Source organism: Columba livia, chromosome 4 (genome assembly GCF_036013475.1).
Source record: "Columba livia isolate bColLiv1 breed racing homer chromosome 4, bColLiv1.pat.W.v2, whole genome shotgun sequence".
Lineage (NCBI taxonomy): Eukaryota > Metazoa > Chordata > Aves > Columbiformes > Columbidae > Columba > Columba livia.
Genome location: NC_088605.1, coordinates 8,873,602 through 8,895,589, shown reverse-complemented (window position 1 = coordinate 8,895,589; position 21,988 = coordinate 8,873,602). Strand labels below are relative to the sequence as shown.

The 21,988-nt window shown below is 47.2% G+C and overlaps 1 protein-coding gene across 6 annotated transcripts in view; it reads right to left on the bottom strand.

Moving 5' to 3' along the window:
• Positions 1-16,377, bottom strand: part of FGFR3 (fibroblast growth factor receptor 3) — a 57,799-nt gene extending 41,422 nt beyond the window's left edge. For all 6 annotated transcript variants that reach the window (XM_065060357.1, XM_065060358.1, XM_065060359.1 and 3 more), the window contains exons 1-2: positions 16,220-16,377; positions 15,788-16,010 (exon numbers count right to left, since the gene is read on the bottom strand). In XM_065060357.1, coding sequence (XP_064916429.1) covers positions 15,788-15,962 — 175 coding nt within the window. In that variant the 5' untranslated portion in view covers positions 15,963-16,010; positions 16,220-16,377. The remainder of the gene's footprint in view (positions 1-15,787; positions 16,011-16,219) is intronic.
• Positions 16,378-21,988: the final 5,611 nt, after the last annotated feature.

Here is a 21,988-nt window from a genome sequence, read left to right as displayed (position 1 = left end):
CATTCTGTGATTCTTTGAAGAGTAAACCCTGTTGCCCAAACTCCATTGTCCAGAAGGGAAATAAAACACTTTTCTTGCTGAACACTGTTCTTTTGGGACCTGCCTTATTTTAAAAAGCAGCCAGGATGGGTGACAAGCAGCCCCAGTGCCACCTCCCCATGAGCACCTGCCACGTCCCTACTCCCTCAGAGGCAGACAAGCCCTGACGGAATATTGAAAACCACCAAACCAGCGCCGGGCCCTGTACCCAGCAGCAGCCCCCGTGGAAGGTGGGCACGATAAGATCGTGGGATCGCCTCCTTCCCCACGTACCTGCCTTCTCAGGGCAGATAAGATCAAGGGAGCGGCCCCCACAGCAAAGCGAGCTCAGCTAAAGTCACTGCATATCCTCACTGCACCGTGGGGAGCTGATGGGGTATTTTTTGTAATTGTATTTTTGGTGGTGCTTTATGCAAGGCAAAGCTTCCTCTCTTCTGCAGCAGCTATGACAGTGCCAGTGGCAGAGCATCCCTGCCTGGCCACAACCCTGCCACCCCACAGGGCACATCACCAGCCTGGCACAGCATAAGACAACATAAAATATAAGTTTTATGTGTTTTATATATAATATTAAATATATTTTATAGTTACGTTTATATATACACATACACAATATTATGTATAGCATTCAGGTATATATAATATTATACATATAGAAGTGTTATATAAAATATACATCCTCTCTTCTCTCTTCCATCCCTTTTCTCTCCCTCCAAGGTCAAGATATTTCCCAGTGTCAGCCTACAGCCATCCCAGGAAGAAGGGGCTCTGGCCATCACAGCAGCAGGGGATGCTTTGCGGAAACATTATTTCCGCGCATGGTGTTTGGCTGGGTTATCTCCCCTGATTACTGAGGCTCACACCTTGGCAAAAATTAAAAAATAATCTGTTTGCTTTTGTAAAAGCCTAAACTGTGACTGAGAAATGTACCTTTAGAAAACCACGTCCGAAAATGGTTTGACTCCATCATCTGAAGGTGCCACTTTATCTTTCACCTATTGTGTGTGTTTGCGGGGGGGCATTAGGAAGTGGTAGTTCTCCTGGAAAAGCTTAAAATAGCTTTCCTAATAATAATGCAAGGCAAACTGTTTATACTGTATTACCACACAGCAGTCTACGCAATTGTTACCAGTCAACGTTTCTTCCAAAGATGTTAACAAGTGTGCTGCAGTGTTTTACCACCTGGCGGGGTCTTTTTTCTTAGATCTGTGTTAGGAGGAAAGCAAATTTTTTTCCTAAAGAATTAGCAGAAAGATAACTGTGTCATACACAGCTTTCTTCATAAACAAGAGATTATGGAAAGAGGAAAAAAAAGTCTCTAGTGTTTAGCTTGGCTATTCCCGGCAGTGACTTTGGAAGAGTTTCTAGAATGGAAAAGCAGATGTTGCAAATCTGCCTTATCTATGAGCAACTGTTGTCTCTGTTGTGCAAATCCTAATTTACATCTGCATGAAAGGTTTCAGAGATTAAACGGCATTCAAGGAGGAATATTAGCTTTTCTCCCTCCCTCCAGCCTTCCTTTGAATGGATTTACTACTGGCAATTAGCTTTCTGTTCCACCGGCCAAGTAGAAAACAGGATTCATCAGGACTCTACAGTATCCTCCTTTTAATGGACTGTTTTCTGAAATCACCCAATTCAGATGCTGAGAGTTAGAAGAAGAAATAAATTGTCACAAAGCTAAAAAAGTTACAAAAACACTTTGGCCAGGAGGATTTCCCTGTGGCACTTGGAAATCCCTGAGGAGTTAAAAGCAGAGAACAAATCAAAAGGGTCTCCTGGCTACACCTAAGAAGAATGGGAATGCAAAACCCAAGAGACACAAAGCTTTGGTTGCTGCTGAGAGCCCAGAGCCAGTCCTAAGGACAGACTTCAGCTTTTCTGGCTTAAAGGAACAGGCAGTGACGGGGAGTTTTCCTTAAAATTTGGCCAGCCTGTGCTATCACTTTCCTTGGTTCCCCACTCAAAACAACGGAGCAATGACTACTCCTATTTCTCTCACAGTTCTGTACCCCTTGATTTTTTTTTTTTTTTAACAGAAATAAATGAACTTGTATGAAATGTCCTCCACTTCTTCATCAATGGTCCCTAAACACAAGGAATGGTGGAGTGAAGACACAGTAGCGTGAGGATGCTGAGGTCCCCAGGCTGTTCTGCTCCATATGTCCTACAAGAGCTCCTGGCTTGTGCTGAAGCACCTCAAGGATGCTCATGCTGATGGTTCCTGCTCTTCCAGGCACCAAAGCCTTTGTGCTTTACTCAACAGCAGTAAAGCAATGAACTGTATCAGATCTCAGCAACCCACTCTTGCAGCGTTGGATACCACCAGTTTTAGCCTAGCATGCAAGCAAATGCACCCTTGCAACTGGTTTCATAAAATCATAGAATAGTTTGAGTTGGAAGGGAGCTTCAAAGGTCATCTAGTCCAACCCCCTTGCCATGAGCAGAGACATCTGCTCAGACCAGGTTGCTAAGAGTCCCGTCCAGCCTGGCCTTGAATGTCTCCGGGGATGGTCTTCCCACATGTCACACAGCCCGCCTCACCCAACTGCGGTGGCCAAACGTGCTCAACCCAGACTGCTCCCTCCTCAAGGTTTAGTGACAGGACACCCGTTGGGCTGATCCCAAGTGGAACACAAGAGACTGTGCTGATGGATCATCATCCTTTTGGTGTCTGCCTCTTGTTGCCTCTGAAGAACAGTGGCCAACTTGGCCCCAGCTTTTGAACAGCACAGCAGAGGGATCCTGATTTGATCTTGCAGACAGATCCCACCACAAAACAGCTGATGTTTTTGCATTCCTGCTTCTCATGCCTGAGGAAATTCAAAAAACCCTCATTCTTGCAGCAAGCAAGCAACAACCACAACTCCTTTCCAAAGCCACTGGAAGCAGCTATGGAAACTGAGGTACACACTGAGGCTTCCCAGCATTCCAATGGACTCAGTAAAGCTTGTCCCCAGCCTCATTGGGGCAGGATTGGATCCTGCTAAATCGTGAAGGGCCTGAGCAAACCTGTGCTCCTCAGCAGCAGTGCTCTATGCCATCCCTCCTGCCTTGCTGGACCAGGATACCCTGTGAGGGTTTGTAGGTGACAAGCACCAAGCAATTCGCAAAGTTAGCAACAAGAATGGCAGATTACACAAATAAGTGCCCCACAAAGCATGAAGAATGGAGAGAAACTGAATCTGTTGAAACAGTCTTAAACTTTCTTTAAAAACCCTTAGAACAATAAGCATGCATTGCTGAATAACTCTTTTGAGCTATTTTTTCTGGGCTCCTCCTCTGCACCCTCATTTCCTTCCTAAAGTCCTTCAGAACTTCATTACTCTTGGAGTTTTGACCTCCAGAGTGGGTTTTCAGCTATTCAGTGAATTATAACAAAATGCTCACCACCTCTTATGTGCTCCTGCAAACCAATTTTTAAGCAATACGTAAGTTCACCAGGCCCCAAAGTTTAGCTTTACCTCAGAGGAACTTTTTAAGGATGCAAACACTCCCAGTCCCTCTACAATTCCCAGGTAGGTCTGGCCCTGGCAATTACTTGTGCTGCTTTTCTGGTACTTGTGATGCTTTTCTGAAGTGGGCTTTGAGATCACATGGCATCAGAAAAAATTTGCCATAAAGCCCCAAGCTTTCCCCTTCGGTTCACAGCTATGCAGCTCCCAAATCCCAGCTCCTCTGCATTTCCCTTGCACTTCTAATGTGTGCTCCTCTAATCTTCATTTAATGCAGGCAGCTGGCTGCAAATACCCCCTAACAATGACTTTAATCCTAAGTATCCTGAAGCCCCCCCCACCCCCTTCCTTTCCTCACCCAAACTGAAGGGAAAAAAAAGAACAGCCTCATGACAGCAAGATGGAGAAATCCAAGCTATCCACTGGGCCAAAGGAGCAGAAAGACACAATGAGCTAAATTTTGCCTGGTTCGCTAATTAAAAACGGAAGCTACCTCACTCCGGAGCCAAGGCGGGGAGGTGGGGAAAGTTTTCATGCTATTGAAAAAATCGGCTTCCAACTGGGACCATATTCACTCCACATTAATTGTCATTCCAACTACGAGTGTCCTAGTTTCAAAATGAAAACTACTCTCCAGTGTAGCTAGTGAAAACTAACACCAGTTTGGGGGCATTAAATAAAATTTATTGATTGCATTTTCCCACCCATTAAAACTTTAATAAGCATTAAACCTCAAACTCCTGGCCCTGTTTCCTCCCCCTACCTTCTCTCTCCATAAAAAGGGTCAAGCTCCTCTATATGGAGATTAGAACTTAATGTTTGGTATTTGTTTATGAGCCTATCAATTGCCTCTCTTTCAGGGTGGGGGGAAAACACATCTTAAAAATAAAACAAAACAAAACACAAAAACCCAGCTCTTGTACATGGATTAAGAGAGGGCAAATGTTTAGGGTAGTTTGTGTGCGTTTTTTTCCAACCGATTGTGGGGTTTTGATATATGATGGATCATGTTCACATGAATGAAAACAAGTCAATATTCTCCTTTTTGCAAATTTCCCTTGAGTTACCTAAAATGGCATTTGTCAAAGATCCCTGTTTCTCTGTAACAGGACACAGAACTTCAAGTCTTCTCTGCTAGCTTTATTCAGCTGTGTAAAAGGAAGAAAAAATAATTTGGGGGCTGCTCTGTCTGCATACTTAGTAAAGAAAACAAAGGGCAAACATTTGAAATGCAAAGGTCGGTGATTAAGCCCAGAAATCCATATCTAGGCATCAAAATGAGCAGCCAGATTTTAAGAGTGCTTAAGTGATTTAAATGCAGAGCCTGACCTGGCTCAGCATCTTTCAAAACCAAGCCTGTTATTTCAGTGCCTCAAGCGAGATTTAGGTGCCAGGTACCCAAGTTGGAGAAGTTTAAAAGTAATCTCCTTTCGGGAAGTCTGATCCATTTAATCTAAAGTCAGGAATGACAAACGAAGATTTTGTTATTTAGAAAGGAAAGCACATCAACTAAAGCTGCAACACTCTGCCCTTGTGCTAAACTCATCTCTTATCCTTCAGCATTATCGGAAAGAGTTGGGATGGATGGCAAAAGAAAAGGAGATGTCAAAAATTCTTTTATTTCTCCTCTTTAAAGAAGGCTGCTAAAGGGATTAGACAGCTTTGAGTTCACTGCTCTGTTAAATCAACCCTACAATATTTTTTCAGCTTGTTTGACTTGCTGTTGCTGTATACATTTGTGTTTTCACCTTTCTGCATTCAAATCCCACGCTTAGCGTTTGTTCTGCGCTTCTCACAGGAAACTTAGCCGGTTCTTTATTTGTATTAAGTCTATGGAGTTATAGAAAACAGACTTGGAAAACAATCCCTAAATTAGCAGGATTTAACGGCTTCCATGCATATGCACACACACACAGGGCATCGCATACCATCCACCCCAAACGCAGCGGTTTATCATTCCCAGCAGCAACAGTGGGGCATCAGGTTCACCAGAACGGACCTTTTAATGGTCTCCTGCAAACGTATCTATTACGGTGGGTTTCGGACTGCACGTAATAAATTAAGAGAGAGTTCAAGGAAGTCATGCGTGTCTCGGTTTCCACTCCCTTCAAGTAGTTTTAATGCCCCCAAAGAATCATTTTCTCCAAACTGTACTATGATAGGCTCCAGTAATGCCCAAAGCAGGTTAGACACCTCTACACTCAGATATTTTAATGCTCTCATAAGGAATTGCAGACCTTCTGCAGAGGGCAGTTTTCAGTGTCATGCAGCAGGACAGGGCTGGTCAGGGACCTTCTACAGGCACTTTTGGACACCTGCCACATCCTCCACAGTCTGATTTTCCCAAATTTTCCCTTCCTTCCACCACCAGAAACACTTCTAAAACTTCTTTCTCTCTGCCAACGAGCACCAAAGTGTCCAAGTGAGATGCCCCGTTGTCCCCCCAGACACCTCGGTGGTTCCCATCCCTCCACAAAGACTTCCCTGATGGAGAAGCCCACTGTCTTCTCAAATCCCAAGACGCGAGAACACTTACGCATGAAAATGAGGCAGAAATCTCATTCCTTCACTAAATAATACACAGGTTGGAGCCCCAGTACAACTCAACAAACACTTTCTAGGAGTTATTTTCCGTTTTGTCTGGGCAGATCTCAAAGCATTTTTGCGGCAGGAGGTTTCAGGCTTGGGTTTCCATTGCCTCCTTGTCCAAATAATGGCAATATTAATTGAACCACTGGCCAAAATAAAATCAAATGTGACCCTTTCATCCGTATTCTGGGTGTTCTCATTTACTCCTGCAACTTTCTCTGCTCTGTCTTAAAAAAGGGCAAAAGAAGGTGCTGCTGTCAACCCCCTCTGAAATACTCTACGGCTGAAAGAAACATTATCTGTAACAGAGTATCTACACTGTATTTATTTAAATCTCAGAGTATTTATGGTATTTAGGTTGTATCCCAGCTCGGATGGGAGCTGGGGGTGCAGGAGTGTGGCTTTACCCCGTATCTTGGAGGCTAATATCACGCCCCACCTCCCCAACAGCAGCTTATACGCTTGTTCCGAAGCCAGGGAAATCAGGAGCCTGGAAAGCCTGAAACTTATTTTTACGCTTAATTACAGATTTGAAGTGCCTGACACCAGGTCCTCACTCATTACACTTCTGACACTTGATGCCTTTGGGCCGAGCTGGAATAAATGTTTCACAGTTGCTCATCACTCACTACGTTCATGAGTTTTTAAGCTCAGAAGAAGGTGGGTGATGGATTTGTAGCAACTTTGGGCAGGGATGCAGAGAGGACACCATCTGCCATTTCTTAATTTTTTCTTTTTTTTTCATTTTTTCTTTCCGTAATTAATCAATTCACAAATTGGGAGGCAGTTTCCTTGCAGTCTTCTCTTCCGATCACCCCTGCGGAGTGAAGGCTGAGGACACGGGAGGGCGGCTGCAAGGAGTAAGTGCTGCCCGTGAGCGTGAAGCTGCATTAGGGCCGGTCAGTGGGAGTATTGGGCTCCCATCCTCACTGCTCAACCCACCCAGGGGCCTCCAAGGGCTCGACCCACCGCATGCTGCAAGAACCAAGGCTTTCCGAGTTTTCCTTTGAAATAAAAATGCTTTCATAGAAAGCTGCAGAATCATGCAAAACACACTGGCTGTAAAAACAAATTTTTTAAAATATTTTTTTCCAGCTGCACTCACTCGCAGCTCACCTCTTACAAAGTAAATGCCCGTTAATTTATGCACTTCCATTTACCAGCCCCCTACTTCTGCATGAATCCCCAGCCTATTAACATAACTATTTAAACTGGACATGTTTTCTTAAACATTCTTCTTCTTTCATAAACTGCCAAGTGACAGTTGTTTACTGTCAACAAGCCTGGGTACTCTAAGACAGGGAGAAATATGCCCTTTCAGAAGGCAGACATATCGGCTACCAAAGGATGATTAAAATCTGGTGTTTTTCTCTTCTCCCTCCCCAAAAATGCTTTATTCGTACAGATATACATGATAGAGATCAGGAGAGGTGGTACTTCTGCCTAATTCCAGTCATTCTTTTAATTAAAGACAGGCTCATCACGGATTTATCTTTGGTTGCACATGTTATTTGTCAGGGCACACTCTTAACCCCCTAATCTTCCAGTTGCAACTGGTTTTTCTTCTTCACTTATAGCTCAGATACCCCCATGTCCCAAAGCACATCCTGGGAAATCAGCATGCTCATCTTGCACAGATCCTGCTACCGGCCAGGAACAAAACGCTTGCCGGGGGGGAAATCTATATAGAGGAATTTAAAAAACTGAAACAAAAATCAAATCACCAGTTAGTTCAAGACCTACAGTCTCCAAACAAGCTGCTGAAATAATTTTGCTGGGAGGGAATTTCTTGTGCTTGAGTCTTGCACGTGAAAAGGGGGTGGGAGGTATGAAAAAACAACCCAAACACTGAGAAAATTCTTTTTCCTTTGCTCTATGCTGGGAAAGCTCCCTGGACAGCTCTTGTCCCTGTAAAAGTGGCCCCAGCAGCCTGTGGCCCCAGCTCAGTCCCAGTTCAGCCCCAGCTGCCTGCGGACCCCCGCGGGGGATTATTAACACTTTCCCCAGCGCATTGTGCCGCTCCCAGATCACAGCACTGGGGGCTAATGCTGGCCGACACTGATATGATGGCACCGAGGACAGGACACGAAGGGACATCAGCTGGCGCGGCAGCTCGGCTCCACGTGGGACTCACGCCAAGCGGTGACCGTCACTGTGGCCTCTGGCGCTCACATTTGGGCTGTGATGCTGCTGCTGGCTTGTATCAAAGCTGTAGTTATAAAATCCAAGAGGGGAAGGGAAGGTTTGCATTACAGCAGGTTGAGAGGAACAGGTCAGGGAGAGCCGGCTCCGGGGATTGTCCCATGAAGCACGGGGCATCTCCCCACGCTCAAACCGGGGAACCCTTTTGCTTGTGAGTTTCCTCTGCTTGTTAAAATATTTGGGTCATTAGAAAACTTTCCAAACAATCCACAAGTACATTAAATAGCTGCTCCCAGCACGATCTGTGAAGTGCTTCACCCTGCTCCCTTGGAAATCAATGTGGGCTTTTTTGCTTAGGATTCAATAGGCGCAAGACCAGGACCTCATCATTATTTTTACAGGACTACAAGCAGCAAAGAATGGTGAAGCCCCCAAACAAAGCAACAACTCTCCAAAGTGAGAGCCAAACTTGCCATGAGCGATCTTTACAAGCTCTGCCAAGCATCAAAGTAAAATCAAAAATCCAATTATTGGGAGCTTTTCAGTTTTTTGACAGGCAATGTGTAAGATTGATAAAGGCTGGTCTCATGACTGGATGCAGGAACATCTCCTGTAGCTCCCTTCTCCTCAAATAAAAGCTTTCATAGATGCATATTTTGCCTTCCCCAGGGGGAATGACTAAGAAGGGATGAGTTGTCAGTCCAGGGTGATGCATGTTACCCTGCGGTACCTCATCGAGTCTAGAGTAGAAACACCTTCAGGGCTTCACATGATCTCCTCTGCTCCATGCCATGATGAAATCCCCCAGTAAGGCCCTCTACAGAGGCACCACCTACAACACAGGGGACGAGATGGCTCCCAGGATGTGAGTCCTGCTATGGAGACCATGTTCTCAGCCCATCTCCACAGAGGTCGGGTGCCACCTGTGTTTTGTGAGAGAAGCCTCAGAGATGCTCTCATCCCTAACAGTCTCCTCAGAGCTCTATGACAGTCAAGTTCTCCACTTCTTGCCTTCTTCTGCATTGCTTCTCTCCTTTGGCATCAGTGAGAACTTACCCATGCACCGCATAACCACCACCAGGTTTGGTCCCTAAGCAATACCCAGCTATTTTGCTGACTCCCCTACACCCAGCTCGCCTCAAGTCAACTCCAAAATGCTTCAAATCCATTTTATTCCCTTACCGCTGGGTACTAGCCCAAACTTTGTCATTTAGCAGTGATGTGGTCTCCAAAGCTTTACTGATTTAACTTCGTTAGCTGAAATACTTCAGTGAGATTCCTCATGAATGGCACAAGTTAGTTCGGCGCAATAAAGGTGCAACTGTAAAACACTCCACTTTTGAAGACAAAAGCATTAAATTAAGCCGACAAATACTTTTATCAGTTTTCAAATGGCAGGCATGGGGAAGTCACCTTTGCAGGTCCCTGGCATGCACCAGGATCGCCTGTTACCTCCTTTCCCTAAAACCCTTATACTCAAACTAAGGGATATAGCGATGGTTTGGCTCCTTGGCTGAATAGGAAACGAGAGAAAAAAACCCCAAACCAACATGCTGCCATGTGTCAGCTTGACACTTCCAGGTAGTTCGACAGCTCGCAGTACAACGCCTGGGTGCAAACACCAATGCTGGGGTACCCGTGCCACTGCGTTCCCGGGGAAAAGTGCCTTCAGCACACACCGCAGCCTGCCGAGCCGAGCTGGCTCGCAGCGAGCGATCCTAGACTGCGTCCTTTCCTCACCCGAAGACTTGGAACCCTTCTCACTTCTGAGTCATTAATACCTTTAACCCCTCGCAACCTGCAGAAATGGCACAGCCCCAAAATCTCACAGATGCTAAACGTGTAAGCACATGGTAATTGTTTTGCATACAGTTCTGTGCGATAAAGAAATCTCCTTCCAAGTTTTAATATAACCTTTTTATTTAACCAACTCTTTATCTTCCCTTGCTTTCTGGATTTGAGAAAGCAAGGCCAGCACACAAGACCTACCTCCCCCTCCACAGCAAATACCGCACCTTTTTTAGATGAATACTTCTGAAACCGAAGCAGTTACTGGAGCAATGTTTTGTTACTTGACTGTGCTGCTATCCTGCAAAGAAATGCTTTGCAACACTGGGTAACCTGAGTGTCACAGAAGAAAAAAACAAACAAAACAAACAAAAAATTTACCTGGCTAGTCCCTATCCACCTGAATGTGACAACCCCCCAGATAGTCTATCAGAATAATAGGGCAGGTTTATGTCTGATTACCTTTCACATTTTAACTACTAAGTTTACCAAAGGTTTTACTCAGCTCGTATCTCACGGTTCTTGTTTGCTTTTGATATTACAGAAACTTCCTGGTCATTCAAGCCAAGGAGCAGATACTTCAGGGGTAAGCACACAGGAATACTGCATTCACCACAGGAATAAAAGCCCTTCTTCACACATCCAGAGTTTTAAATCATATCTACAGCACTTGGCAACCTGAGCTGTGAGTGTATCGGAAAGGGGGCACCGCGACAGTCAGCTCTGCTTCAGAGAAAAAGGACTTTTTTTTACAAGATCACCAGATAAACAGCCAAAAGAGGGGCAAACAGTAAACTGATAAGCTATGCAGGAGGCCAAGGGAAAAAAGTCAAAGTGTAACAAGGTATTTTAAGGCACTTTCAGCATTGTACGTGTCTTCAGACATGGTTTTAGCCCATCGTTTGCATAGGGGGTGCTATCGGATTTATTCCTCCTAGCAGCCTGGACTGTCCGCTTTCACATACCATGAATGGCTTTGCTGAACCACAGTCCCATTTGCTGCAAAAAAAGGAGGTATGGCAAATTTTTACCAAGCCACGACCCTCTTTGGCATCCAGCCCGGTACGTGGAGGGAAATAAATTTTATTAACTAACCAATATTAAAAGAGATGAAATGGCAAACCCTGAAGCAGCTCTATCAAAGCAGGCTACCAAATGGCTTGGAGGATGCTGAGTCAGCAGGAGATTTCAAGTGTGATGTTTTTTGCCTTTTTTTTTTTTTTGAAGGGTCAGAAAAAATAATAAACAGGTATGCAGAGTCCCAGACAAACGCCCAGGACACAGGAAAAGTTACAAGCATGTAGTAGTGCACTAGGAAAAAGAGAAAAGTCTATTCAAACAGGGAAACAGAATAAAAATAGGGCTGGCTTTTAATTGACCATCTGCATACCACGTCCAGCCTAGCTGGGAAAAAGTCACCAAACTGGGGAAGGAATCTCATTTGTATTTTTAACAGAAATATCTGAATTTGTAATATTCTACTCCACATATACTAAAAAATTGACCAAAATTAAGGTCCAATTAATGCCTTCAGTCACAGCTCTGTGTGCCGGCTGACAGACCACTGTCAGAAACGCCTTGGTCAAATGCTTTTGTAAACTGGAAACTGCCCAGTAACTGGGGTGATTCCCTGTCTTTTAGGGCCTCCAACTGAAATAGCAGATGTATCCAGGAAGTTTTCAGGGAGGTCAGCTTTCTAAGCATATAGCTGGATATGAAAGCTCATTTTTACCGACCATATTTTAAGGGGAAAAATTTTGTTTCTCAGCATTATGGAGAGGAAAAAAGTCCTCCCTGAGCTTCAAGCAAAATTTCAGCTTTGCCCAAGCAGCCGACTGTGTCCCACTGGATGAAAATGGTCTTCATGTAGCGGGATACAGCAATCACGATTCCTTCAGTGCTCACCTAACTTCAAAAACCACACTCACACAGGCTTCTGGACAGGTACGCTTTCCCAAACAGCGCTGAAAATTTGTTGGAGTCATAAAAGTTAACATGCTGGTCAGAGCGGCTCACTTTAATTGCATGATTTAATTAGCAGATCAACACTTGGCTACACAAATTTCAGATTTACTTTCATCACATTACCTACCCAGTGGTTGTTAATAAAGTCGTAATTAAAAGAAAAAAAACCTCTCAGATTTAATTGGAGTGACCCTTGTCAATACGTGTAGAAGATGTGATGTTATACAGCTAGTATCAAATACATTAATGAGCCCCTCTCTGCAGTGTAACAGACTTTCTAGTTCACTATTTGCTAAGAAATGGAATTTTTAAAAGCCATATTTCATCATCCTCTTACTTTATCACTTAGCAAAGTATACTAGCCTCAATAGCTTTTTCAGCTGCTGCTGTTAATGAGAACAAATGGATCAACTTTTAATCTCAAAACTGTATCCCGCAGAGCTGCCCACTGAATCTAAAAGGTTTCTGGTCTCACGCACAAAGTATATATATATGAGACTCTTTTTAGAGGGTTACAACGCATAAACCCTGAGGCTGGCTCCAGGAATGGTTGGTGCCATTTGGCACCCACTTCAATCCCCTTATAATTTCAGAGTGAACTTTGAAATGCTCAGATATGCCAGGTGAAGCGATGCGGGACGCTGTACCCTACACCCTGGACCCCTTGCTGGGCGCTCGCTGGAGGGCTACAAAAGCCAGGTTGCTATCAGCTCCGTGAAGAAAAACACCTCAGCCACTGCCTCATCAGTACTTTGCAAGCAGAAAAGTCACAGGAATTGGTACAAGCCATCCCATTCAACTCCAGCAAAATCCCAAAATCGCCCCTTTTGCATTCTTTTAGCTTGAAAACTGTCTGTGCAGTAACTCTGGGTGACAATTTGACCCCAGTACTGCACAGGGAAACTTTGGTTCTTGCTCCTGATAGACTGGGAGAGCTCTCCCCTTCCCGCACAAACATTAGCAGCTCTCTGTAAAACTCTTTCAACACACACAGGCAACTTTAGCAACTAACTAGTGCAATGCAAATCCTAAGAAGCCCCAAAATTCCCTTTTTCATGTATACTGTCTGTACGCAGACAGACACACACACACCAGCTATGGGAGACAGGTCGGTTATCATAAGCTTTTAAAAGCGAAACGCTGCCATTTCAGTTGGTCTGCTCTCTAAGAAAACAGCCAGCATTACTTGACATTCACAAATCGTACGAAGTAATATCTTTATCTGAATACTAATGCAAATTGGACGGGCTTTTTTATATTGATGTCTATTCTGTGGCTGCTGAATAGAGTGACCGCATGCTCAAGGCTGCAAAGGAGTTCACTGACCTCCCTAATCATCTCTGTCATAGCCCCTGAATGACATACACATTCAATCCTGCCTTGCCTCTCTACTTTCATTCATAAAAAAAAAAAGAAGGGGGGGGAGAAATTTGACATTGTTCTTCCTGCAGCAGCCCCGAGAAAAGGAGAGAAGAGAAACTCAGCCCAGATGAGGCCCCTGGTGTTTTTAGTTTAGCTTCTATTCAGCAACAGCCCCGCCATCTGCCTCCTTCCTGCCAACAGCCGAACACCTCCCTGCGGAGATGTTAAAACCTGCACCCCCTCCACCTCCGCTAATAGCGAGTATTCATATTAGCAAACATACACATACCTCGAGAATGCCTCCCTTCAATGTGTGTTTTATGTAGCTGAGTATAGGCACAAAGCAGTAGCTGTTACAGCCTTCACAGACCCGTGTGGAGAATTAGATCACTGGGGAAAAATCCTTCCAAGCCCCTTTATGGAAAATAAGGCCTTAGACTGTAAATGCAAAGCCCAGCGAACAACAACCCTCAGTAATGAGCCAATACCCCATGGCCCATTTGACTAGGAGAAAGAATTTGCTTTTTACCATTCAAATCAAAAAGACTGAAAAAGTAAAATGTGTTTTTACTTGGCTCTGAAGGTTTATATTCTTTACAGTTTCTTTTGCACAACCTTTCCCCCTCCAGGGTCAGACGGGCAGCGGGTGCTCCTGCGCTGGCAGGGCTGCTGGTTTCGGCATGGAGCTGAGCGAGCAGCACCGACTTCACGCTTCCCCACACACGTGGTCAGCGCTGGGAGAACCACCGGCATCGCCAAGCTCCCCCCGCCCTCGCAGTCCCCCACCTGCAGGACCCTCCAGCAGTTTGCAGTGATGGGGCAACTCCTAGAGACATTGCTGGGTGTTGGAGTTAACAGGAGCCCTCTGCTCAGGGACGAATTCTGCTCTCAGGGAGCACAGGAGGGTTTGACAGTTATGCCTTTGCTTTAGAAAAAGCTGACAGAGTGGTAACAGAGACTGTCCTGAAGATTTCCAGCAGAGCCCCTGGAATCCTAACCCATCCCTCGGCTCACAGACATGACCAGAGGGACACTTGTCACAGTACAGCCTCCAGCTACACCACTTGCTAAAATTCAAACGTTATCCTAAAGCCTTAACAGGCAAAGGTGTCTTAGAGCACAGGAAGGGTTTAGCACTACTTGACAACATCATCAACCCCAAGCCTTGGGCTGAAGATGCAGGTGGAAACCCAGGCGACCGCCGAGGCAGCCACTGAGGTTGTTCCCGACCCCTGTGGGTTTAGCTGTGCCCAAAGTGACAGAGCCAATATGTACTTCAGGCAAAAATGGGGAGAACTGGGGACACTTTGTTTCTGCCGCTTCCCAGCCCTGTGACCAGCACAGGCTGCTCGCTTCCTCCCGCGCACCGACCTCATCTGCTCTGACCAAGTCGCTGAGATGTTGCCCCATAAATCAATTCTTTTGGCTGTGAAAAATGAGCCAAACGAGTTACACTAAGAATCTGGTGTTTTATTAGGACTTTCTTGAAAACAAAACCAACCCCCGGTGTGATTTATAGCTTTAACCAAAAGGGGTATGAAAGTAATGCCCCCACCCCCCAGCCTCCACGAAGCCCATTTATTCCCCTGTCACTTTTTTGGCAAACAGGCTTCAAACCCTTTCCTGAACAATGGAAACTTTCTGCCGGGTACATGCAATCCCGAAGACGGGGGGCTGCGAGGGGGCTCCCTTCCATTAAAGAGCTTTGAAAAATAAACAGGGACTCAGGTAGCAGCTGAGGCATATCAGAGAGACACGACGTTTCAAACCCGCCATGTATTTTTTTTTAAAAAAACATCTTTGATCCGACGTGTTAACTTTTTTTGACTTGCAACTGCAGTGCTGCCACTCGAGGGGAGATCTTTACTGCCTTCCCTGAAATGCTGTTCCCTTCTCAGCACCGCCACAGTTATTAAGCCGCGATCCAGCGTGTGTGCACCCGGAGCTGTCGCAACTCCAGTTTTGCTCCTAAGGCGTGGATATAAATGACTCTCCTTACTTTTTTCCCACCCGAACACACATGGCCTGAGCATTTCTGACGTGCGCTGAAGATGCGCGCTACACATGTACGGAGGCACCTTTCCTTCCCCGGCTGCAGTTATAAACGCAGCCACGGGTCAAACGCCGGGGGTTGCATGTACTGCCATGGCTGGGACAGGACTTCTGGGGTACAGGGATCGTCTTAAAACCTGTTTTACTCTCCTGGGCGCCTCTAAGCCTTGGCGGAGAGGTTGTGAGAGGAGGCTCACCCCGGTCCCGCTGCCACATCCCCGGCGCCGCGTTTGTAACTCCCGCTCCAAAGCCGACTCCGGCGATCTCCGTCCGCCCCCTTCCAGTCTCCGGGACAGCGCGGAGACTTGCAGCGCTAAACCCGGCCCGCCGTCACCGACCCGCTCCCCGGTCCGAGCCGCAGCGCGGAGCACGTGTGCGCGGCCGCGCAGCCTTACCTGCCGGCTGCCCGCCGCTCCTCTCCGCCGCCGCGCCGCCGCCCCGCCGTCCCGCCGGCATCCCGCCGACGGCCGCCGCCAGGCACAGGCACCAGACGGAGCCCCAGGCCGCCCGCATGCCTCCAGCACGGCGCCGGGGCAGCGCGGCCGCCGCCGCACCGCCCGCCTCAGACATCCCGCAGCCGCATGTTGCCGCCGCTCACCGCTCCGCTCCGCCGCCGCGCTGCCGGGAGAGGGAGAGAGGCGCTCAGGGGGAGGAGGAGGAATCCCAGTCCCCCCCGCCCCCGGTGCCGACACGGAGGAGGAGAAGAAAAAATAATAAAAAGGAAAAATAAGAGGGAAAAAAGAGGAGGAAAAAAAAGTGGTAAGGGAAGTAAAAAAGCGTAAACGGACGCGCGCAGCCCGGGCTCTGAGCGGCAGCGGGGCGCCTACCTGCGCAAGCCCCGCGGCTGGCCGCGCACCGCGCATGGAGGGACGGAGGGAGGGAGGTCAAGAAGGAACACGCCTGGCCGAGCCGCCACCGCCGCCGCGGCGCTCCTGCGTCTGCTCGGCGCGGCGCGGCGCGGAGCGGGGCGGCCGCGATGTCCCCGCCCGCCGGGCCGGGCCGCCCGCCCCGCCGCCCCGCCCCACCACCGCGGGGGGCCGAGCCCGCCGCCCGCTCCGCTCCGCGCCCGGCCCCCGGGGCTGCGCGGGGGGAGAACGGCTCCGCCCGGGGAGAGAAGGGGGCGGCCGGGTGCCTCTGGGAGCGGGCGGCGGCTCTCGCCAAGCCCCCGGGGTGCGGCAGGCACCCTGTTCCCATGTATTTGGGATTGAAGTTGCCTTAAAACCCCGCGGCAGCCAGTCGCGGCTCCATCGTGTGCCGTGGAACACACCCGTGTGTTTTCTTGCTCTGGCCCTCTAACAGTGCATCTTCTGAAAAGAGGCGGTGGGAGTGGGCTGAAGGGGGACCCGTGAGTGCGGGGGCCAGCACAGAAACTGAAGGCAAAGCTTCGGCTCTGCCTGAGGGCTTGCACAGCAAATGGGCGGCACACCCACTCCTCTGGCAGGGTTGCCATGCTGAACCCCGACGTGAAGCCACCAGCCTGTTTACGGCACCCTGACTTCACCCACCAAACGCACAGGCTCGCTGTTTTTTGTTGATGGGAGTAATCACATCTACCATTGACTTGTATGTTTGCTGTCACTAACTGGGCTAGCTACTTCAATAAAATCTGATGAGATGTCACTTGTATCTAGTTACATTAATGATGATCTGTCCCAGTTCTGATTTGGGACACTGTGGTCATCTCAGAGCCCCCTGACACAGCTGAGTTGCCAAAGTGACATGCATCAGTTACTGCTGACAAGCAATCCAAGCTGCTTTGTACAGAGAAGTCACGGCTCTGCTTTAATCCCCCTTGACGTAGCAGCTCATTCACCGAAAATAGATGCAAATATTATCAGAGCTGAAAATACTCTGCACAGGCGACCCAAAAACTCGACCTGCGTAACAGTCAAGCTGAGGTTGTTTGGGACAGAGGAAAAGTCGGGGCAGTGTGGTTTGGCTTTCAGTGAGCATGTATGGTGGGGATCGCTCGTGGCTGCCGTGGAGGGCTCGGAGTTCGCGCTGCTGTCGCTGAGATTGGGCTCTGTCTTGACACCTTTATCAGGCACAGAGACTCTGACATCTCAATACCGTTGCATTGTGTGGGGAAGCATTGAGACAGGGCTGCAGTGAGGAAATCCTGCATGTCAGAGGAGACCCTCACCAGTGACACCGTGGGTTTAAATGAAAACAATGGGGGTAAAAGCAGACATATAAATAAAATGTGGTTATTTCACCGTCACAGAGGTGGCTTGGCAGTGTGTCAAACTGCACGATGTTTGGTCTCAGAACAGCTGTGCTGGAGGTGCCAGAAAATCGATACAAATAAAACTGACAACAGCAGCATAATTATAACACTGCATCAGGAGTTGTTGCCGTCGTTATTTCGAAGATGAGTTTTTGCAAAAACAGGGCCAAATTCTGATCTCATGTAAAGTCAACAGAGTAAGAGCAACACCCATTATTGTTACTATTATGATCCCCATTTTCCAAGAGGAAAGCAGCAAAGGAGGATCAGGAGCTTTCCCCAGATCACAGCTAAAATAGAAACATGAGAATCCAGGGTGGTTTCTCTTACTGTGAGTACATTTCAGAAGCACCACAGTGATCGTTCCTCTATGTCAGGTGAAGGCAAATGCTTTTGTGATGCTACTGGAGTGGGGTAATAAGACAGAAATGATCCATCTGAACCTGGGGAGTTTTAGGGTTGCTGGGAGATGTAAAGGTCTGCATCTCAGATCAAGTCAGCTCAACCCTATAATGGTTTTGAACTGGTTTTCATTTGGAGGCAAACTAAAAGCTTATAACATTTGGAAGCCCTTTACAACAGGAAATCAAAGGGATATTGAGATAGTCCTGTAAGAAGGACTTTAAGGTTTGCATTTTTCCCTAGAGTGGGATATTTTTAGGTTTCCCATTTATTAACCTCTGGTGCAGCCCACTCACTTGGGGATGGGGAGCACAGACCCGATTAAACGCAGATTTTCAGATGCTGCTTCGTCACTGTGGTGGCCACTGTAACAGAACCTGGGATGTAATGCTGTGCAGCAAAAACTACAGCTCTGGACTGTGTCTCAGACACTTTCTTACTATAAAAAAATCCATGTACATAGTCTAGTAAACCCTGCACAACACAATTGTATTTATTTTAGGACTACTATGCCATAAGATGCATATTAGCCCCAAAGTTTTCCTTCCCCCTCAAGCTAGGAGCATGGATTCCCCCCTTCACGCTGGGATACTCTTGCTGCCAAAGTGTTTGTTCTCCTTTTACCCTTTATTATTTACATTCCCTTCCTATAACTTTATATTTGTTTATCCCCTTAATATCCAGAGCTGTCAGTGATGAAAATCAAACCCCTTTCAGCAGCTCAGGGATGGTGAGTGGCTGCGCTTTCCTGGATAAGCAGATGAAATACAACACACTCAATGATGCTCTCAGTGTCCCATCCTGTCACCATCACACTCCCATGACACCTCCATCTGCCCAGACCCCACCAGGGACCCAAACACAAAAAGCAGCTGTCTGGGAAGAAATTTGGGGCACCTTGCATGCTTTGGGGGCTTTGGGATGGCTAAAGCCCCTCTCTCCCTTCATGCCTCTCCAAAACCCTGCCTGGGAAGGAGGTTGTTAATCTCTCCCTCTGAAAATGCAACCTGCTGATAGTCTTGAAATAAGTTGAACCCAGGCTGCTGTCAGCAAAATCGGCTCCAGGTGTGAATGTTTTGAGCAGACCCTTCTGCATCTCTGTCCAGAAGATGGGGATGGGACAGGCTGTGGGATGCTTGTCCAAAAGCCCTTGGGTCTTAGGCTCCTCATAAGTCACCTTTGGTGGCATTGCTGGAGGAGGGCAGGCGATGAGATCGGGTGCGGTGACACGAACCCCTTCTCTTCCCCTGCAATCTCTCCTGTGCAGAGGTGCTCACCTGCACATCTGAGCTGTTCTATTTAGCAAAGTAGACAGTGAAGCAAAAGGACAGCCCTGAGCTAAAGCAGTGCTGGGTAAAATGAGAGTCTTGCAAAACCGATACTGGGGACTGGTACCTCCATACATCCCCGTCCTTGTAGAACTTGCTTCCTTGGCAGGCAGAAAGTGATTCCTGAATCAATACTGAGTTGGAGCAAAGCGATGAAGTAGGTGAAACTTCAATGCAAGTTTTATGATGCTGGGCAAGTTTGATCACAGATGTGGACACGTGAGTCTCTGAATCGTATCGCGTTGGGTACACACAATAAATATTGCCAAATATTTCTTATCAAAATGGGGACTTGTTAGCCAACTTGTTTGCCAGACTGAGTATCACAGCCCCACAGCATCGTAACAAGTTGTTCGTTTGGCCCGACGGACCGTTCCAAGCTCAGATGAGGATGAATGGAAATATCGGTTCAGAGAGCAGTGTCAGTGTGCGTGAGTAGAAGCATGAGCTGCCCACCCCCAGCATCCAGGGGTTAAATAGCATCAGTGGATGCAGATGCTGGAGTACGTTTTCCAGAGCTCATGTCACTATCCATTTATATCAATAAAGTGTATTGGAATAGCTAAACCATTTTTTATTAGCTAGCCAGCCCAGAGGACTGCAATTCTGGTCAGGTTTATTGAATTTCAAGCCGAAAGTCATTGTTGCTAAGATTAAGGATCCAAATGATTGTCAGGGTAAACACTGTGAGAGGTTAAGCCACCCTGCGAAGGCTCTCCCCATGCCTGCACCCTCTGCAAGCTCATTGCAACACAACCTCGTCCTGTGGAATTTGTTTCCCACCAAACAGCATGGACAGATGAGGAATAAAAGGCTCTGCAAGGGGTGAGCTGTTTGATTTGAAGTGAAATAAGAAGGAACGAGTGAGCTGGAGAGACACACTGAGTCTGTTCTGCAAGAGCTGTGTACAGGGGACTGCTGGCAGAGGTAAAATAACTTGGCAGCCTGGAGAGCAAAGCAGATCATTGGAGAAAGTGGAGATAAAAGAAAAAAAATGGAACAAACCTGCGGAGGGTTTGAGAAGCAAACATTTAAAATCAGACCTTGAAATAATGCTGACTCAGCACAGCAGCTGTGTGTGCAGCAGGGGGACTGCACTGGGGTCACACGCGGCTCTTGGAGGTGCCACTGACGGCTTGCGCAGGCTGGGCATTCCCTGTCCTTGGAGTAAACCAAGACAATGCTCTGGAGCTTGGAGAGGAGGAGACAGAGACCACTTGTGCCTGCCAGACCTATTCATGCCATCACCATGCAGGATGTTTCAAGCAAATGAGCTGGAGCATTGCACTTGTGGGTGTAGCAGCACACTTTATTTTAGGGGGTGTTTGAAATAAAGCCTTAGCTCATTTAATACCCCATGTGCCTGTGCAGGCTGATGCCCATGAGGACAAACCACAAGATGAACTGCTGGGAGCCCAATGGCCATACTTGAAGTCTTGTCTCCTGGATGTGACCAGACAGCACTGAAGGGCACAGCTGCCTCCTGCTGCCTGTCTAACCCGGCTGCCCACCCATGGCAGGGGGGTATGGAAACGCCCCTCATCTCCAACTATTTGGAGATGCTACATGTTGGGTTTTTCCCCAAGTCCTGGCCCTGCTGTATGGCCTGGTGGCCACATCCTTACCCTCCTTTCTCCAGGGGCTTTTCCCCTGCTCTGCCCCACTCCAAGCTAGGGAAAGGGATGCTTAGTGAGCAGGGTGGGAGCTGTCAGAATAAACAGCCACATCCTAAAATAAATACCAGCTGAAGGCTTTCATGTAGTAGGGACAGCAGAATTCTATTCAATATTAGGGCATTATTACTATGAGTTTGGGGCAAACTCTTTCTCAGTGGCACGTTGTCTTACTTTAGGGGAAGGCTCAATACAGGGACAAGTCAGCCATTCTTAATTCTGTTTTAATACAGCCTATGTGCTCCTGAAAGCCAGTGTTGACACAGTGCTGCGTCTCACTGCAGCCCAGCCACATCTAGACCCTGATTTCTATGGCTATCTCCTTGCAACTCCTGTGGTGGCTTTATTTTCTGGGCTTATTCAGCTGCAGAGGTAGGGTTGGTGGCTTAGACACATATCAGTGTGTTAAATACACAGGACATGTTACAGAATTGGGTGGCTCTATTGCTTTTACTGGCCTTTGAAACAAGAAGCAACACGCATATGTATTCCAGATCCTATGTGCACATCTAGCAGCTTTGCAGTGGAAAAGCAATGGAGGGTCTCAGGATACATTATAAACAGAGATAACTGCATAGGGGATACTTAAGTGTTATTATCCTCATGGTACAATCGGTCACTCCAAAGCCCAGGAAGGTGAACTGCCTTCCCAAATACCGACTCCTGATCTGCAGCTTGGCTTGTGGGACCACATCCAGCCATGTCACAATGAAGTGATAACTACCTCAGGGATCCTGTGCTTTTGTAGAAATGTGATTCCCCTCACGCAGCGTGCTGGATGTCCAGATCAAACATCATGAAGAATGCAACCTGTGGTCAGGGAGATTTGGCCTCTGGCAGCCCTGAAAGACCTCTGCATAGTAATTGTGGCATAAATTATTTCATTCATCACTAAGAGAAAAACATTTTTTGGTGTGGAAAATGGTGGTTACATAAGAAATTGGATAGAAGGCAGGTAGGTATTGA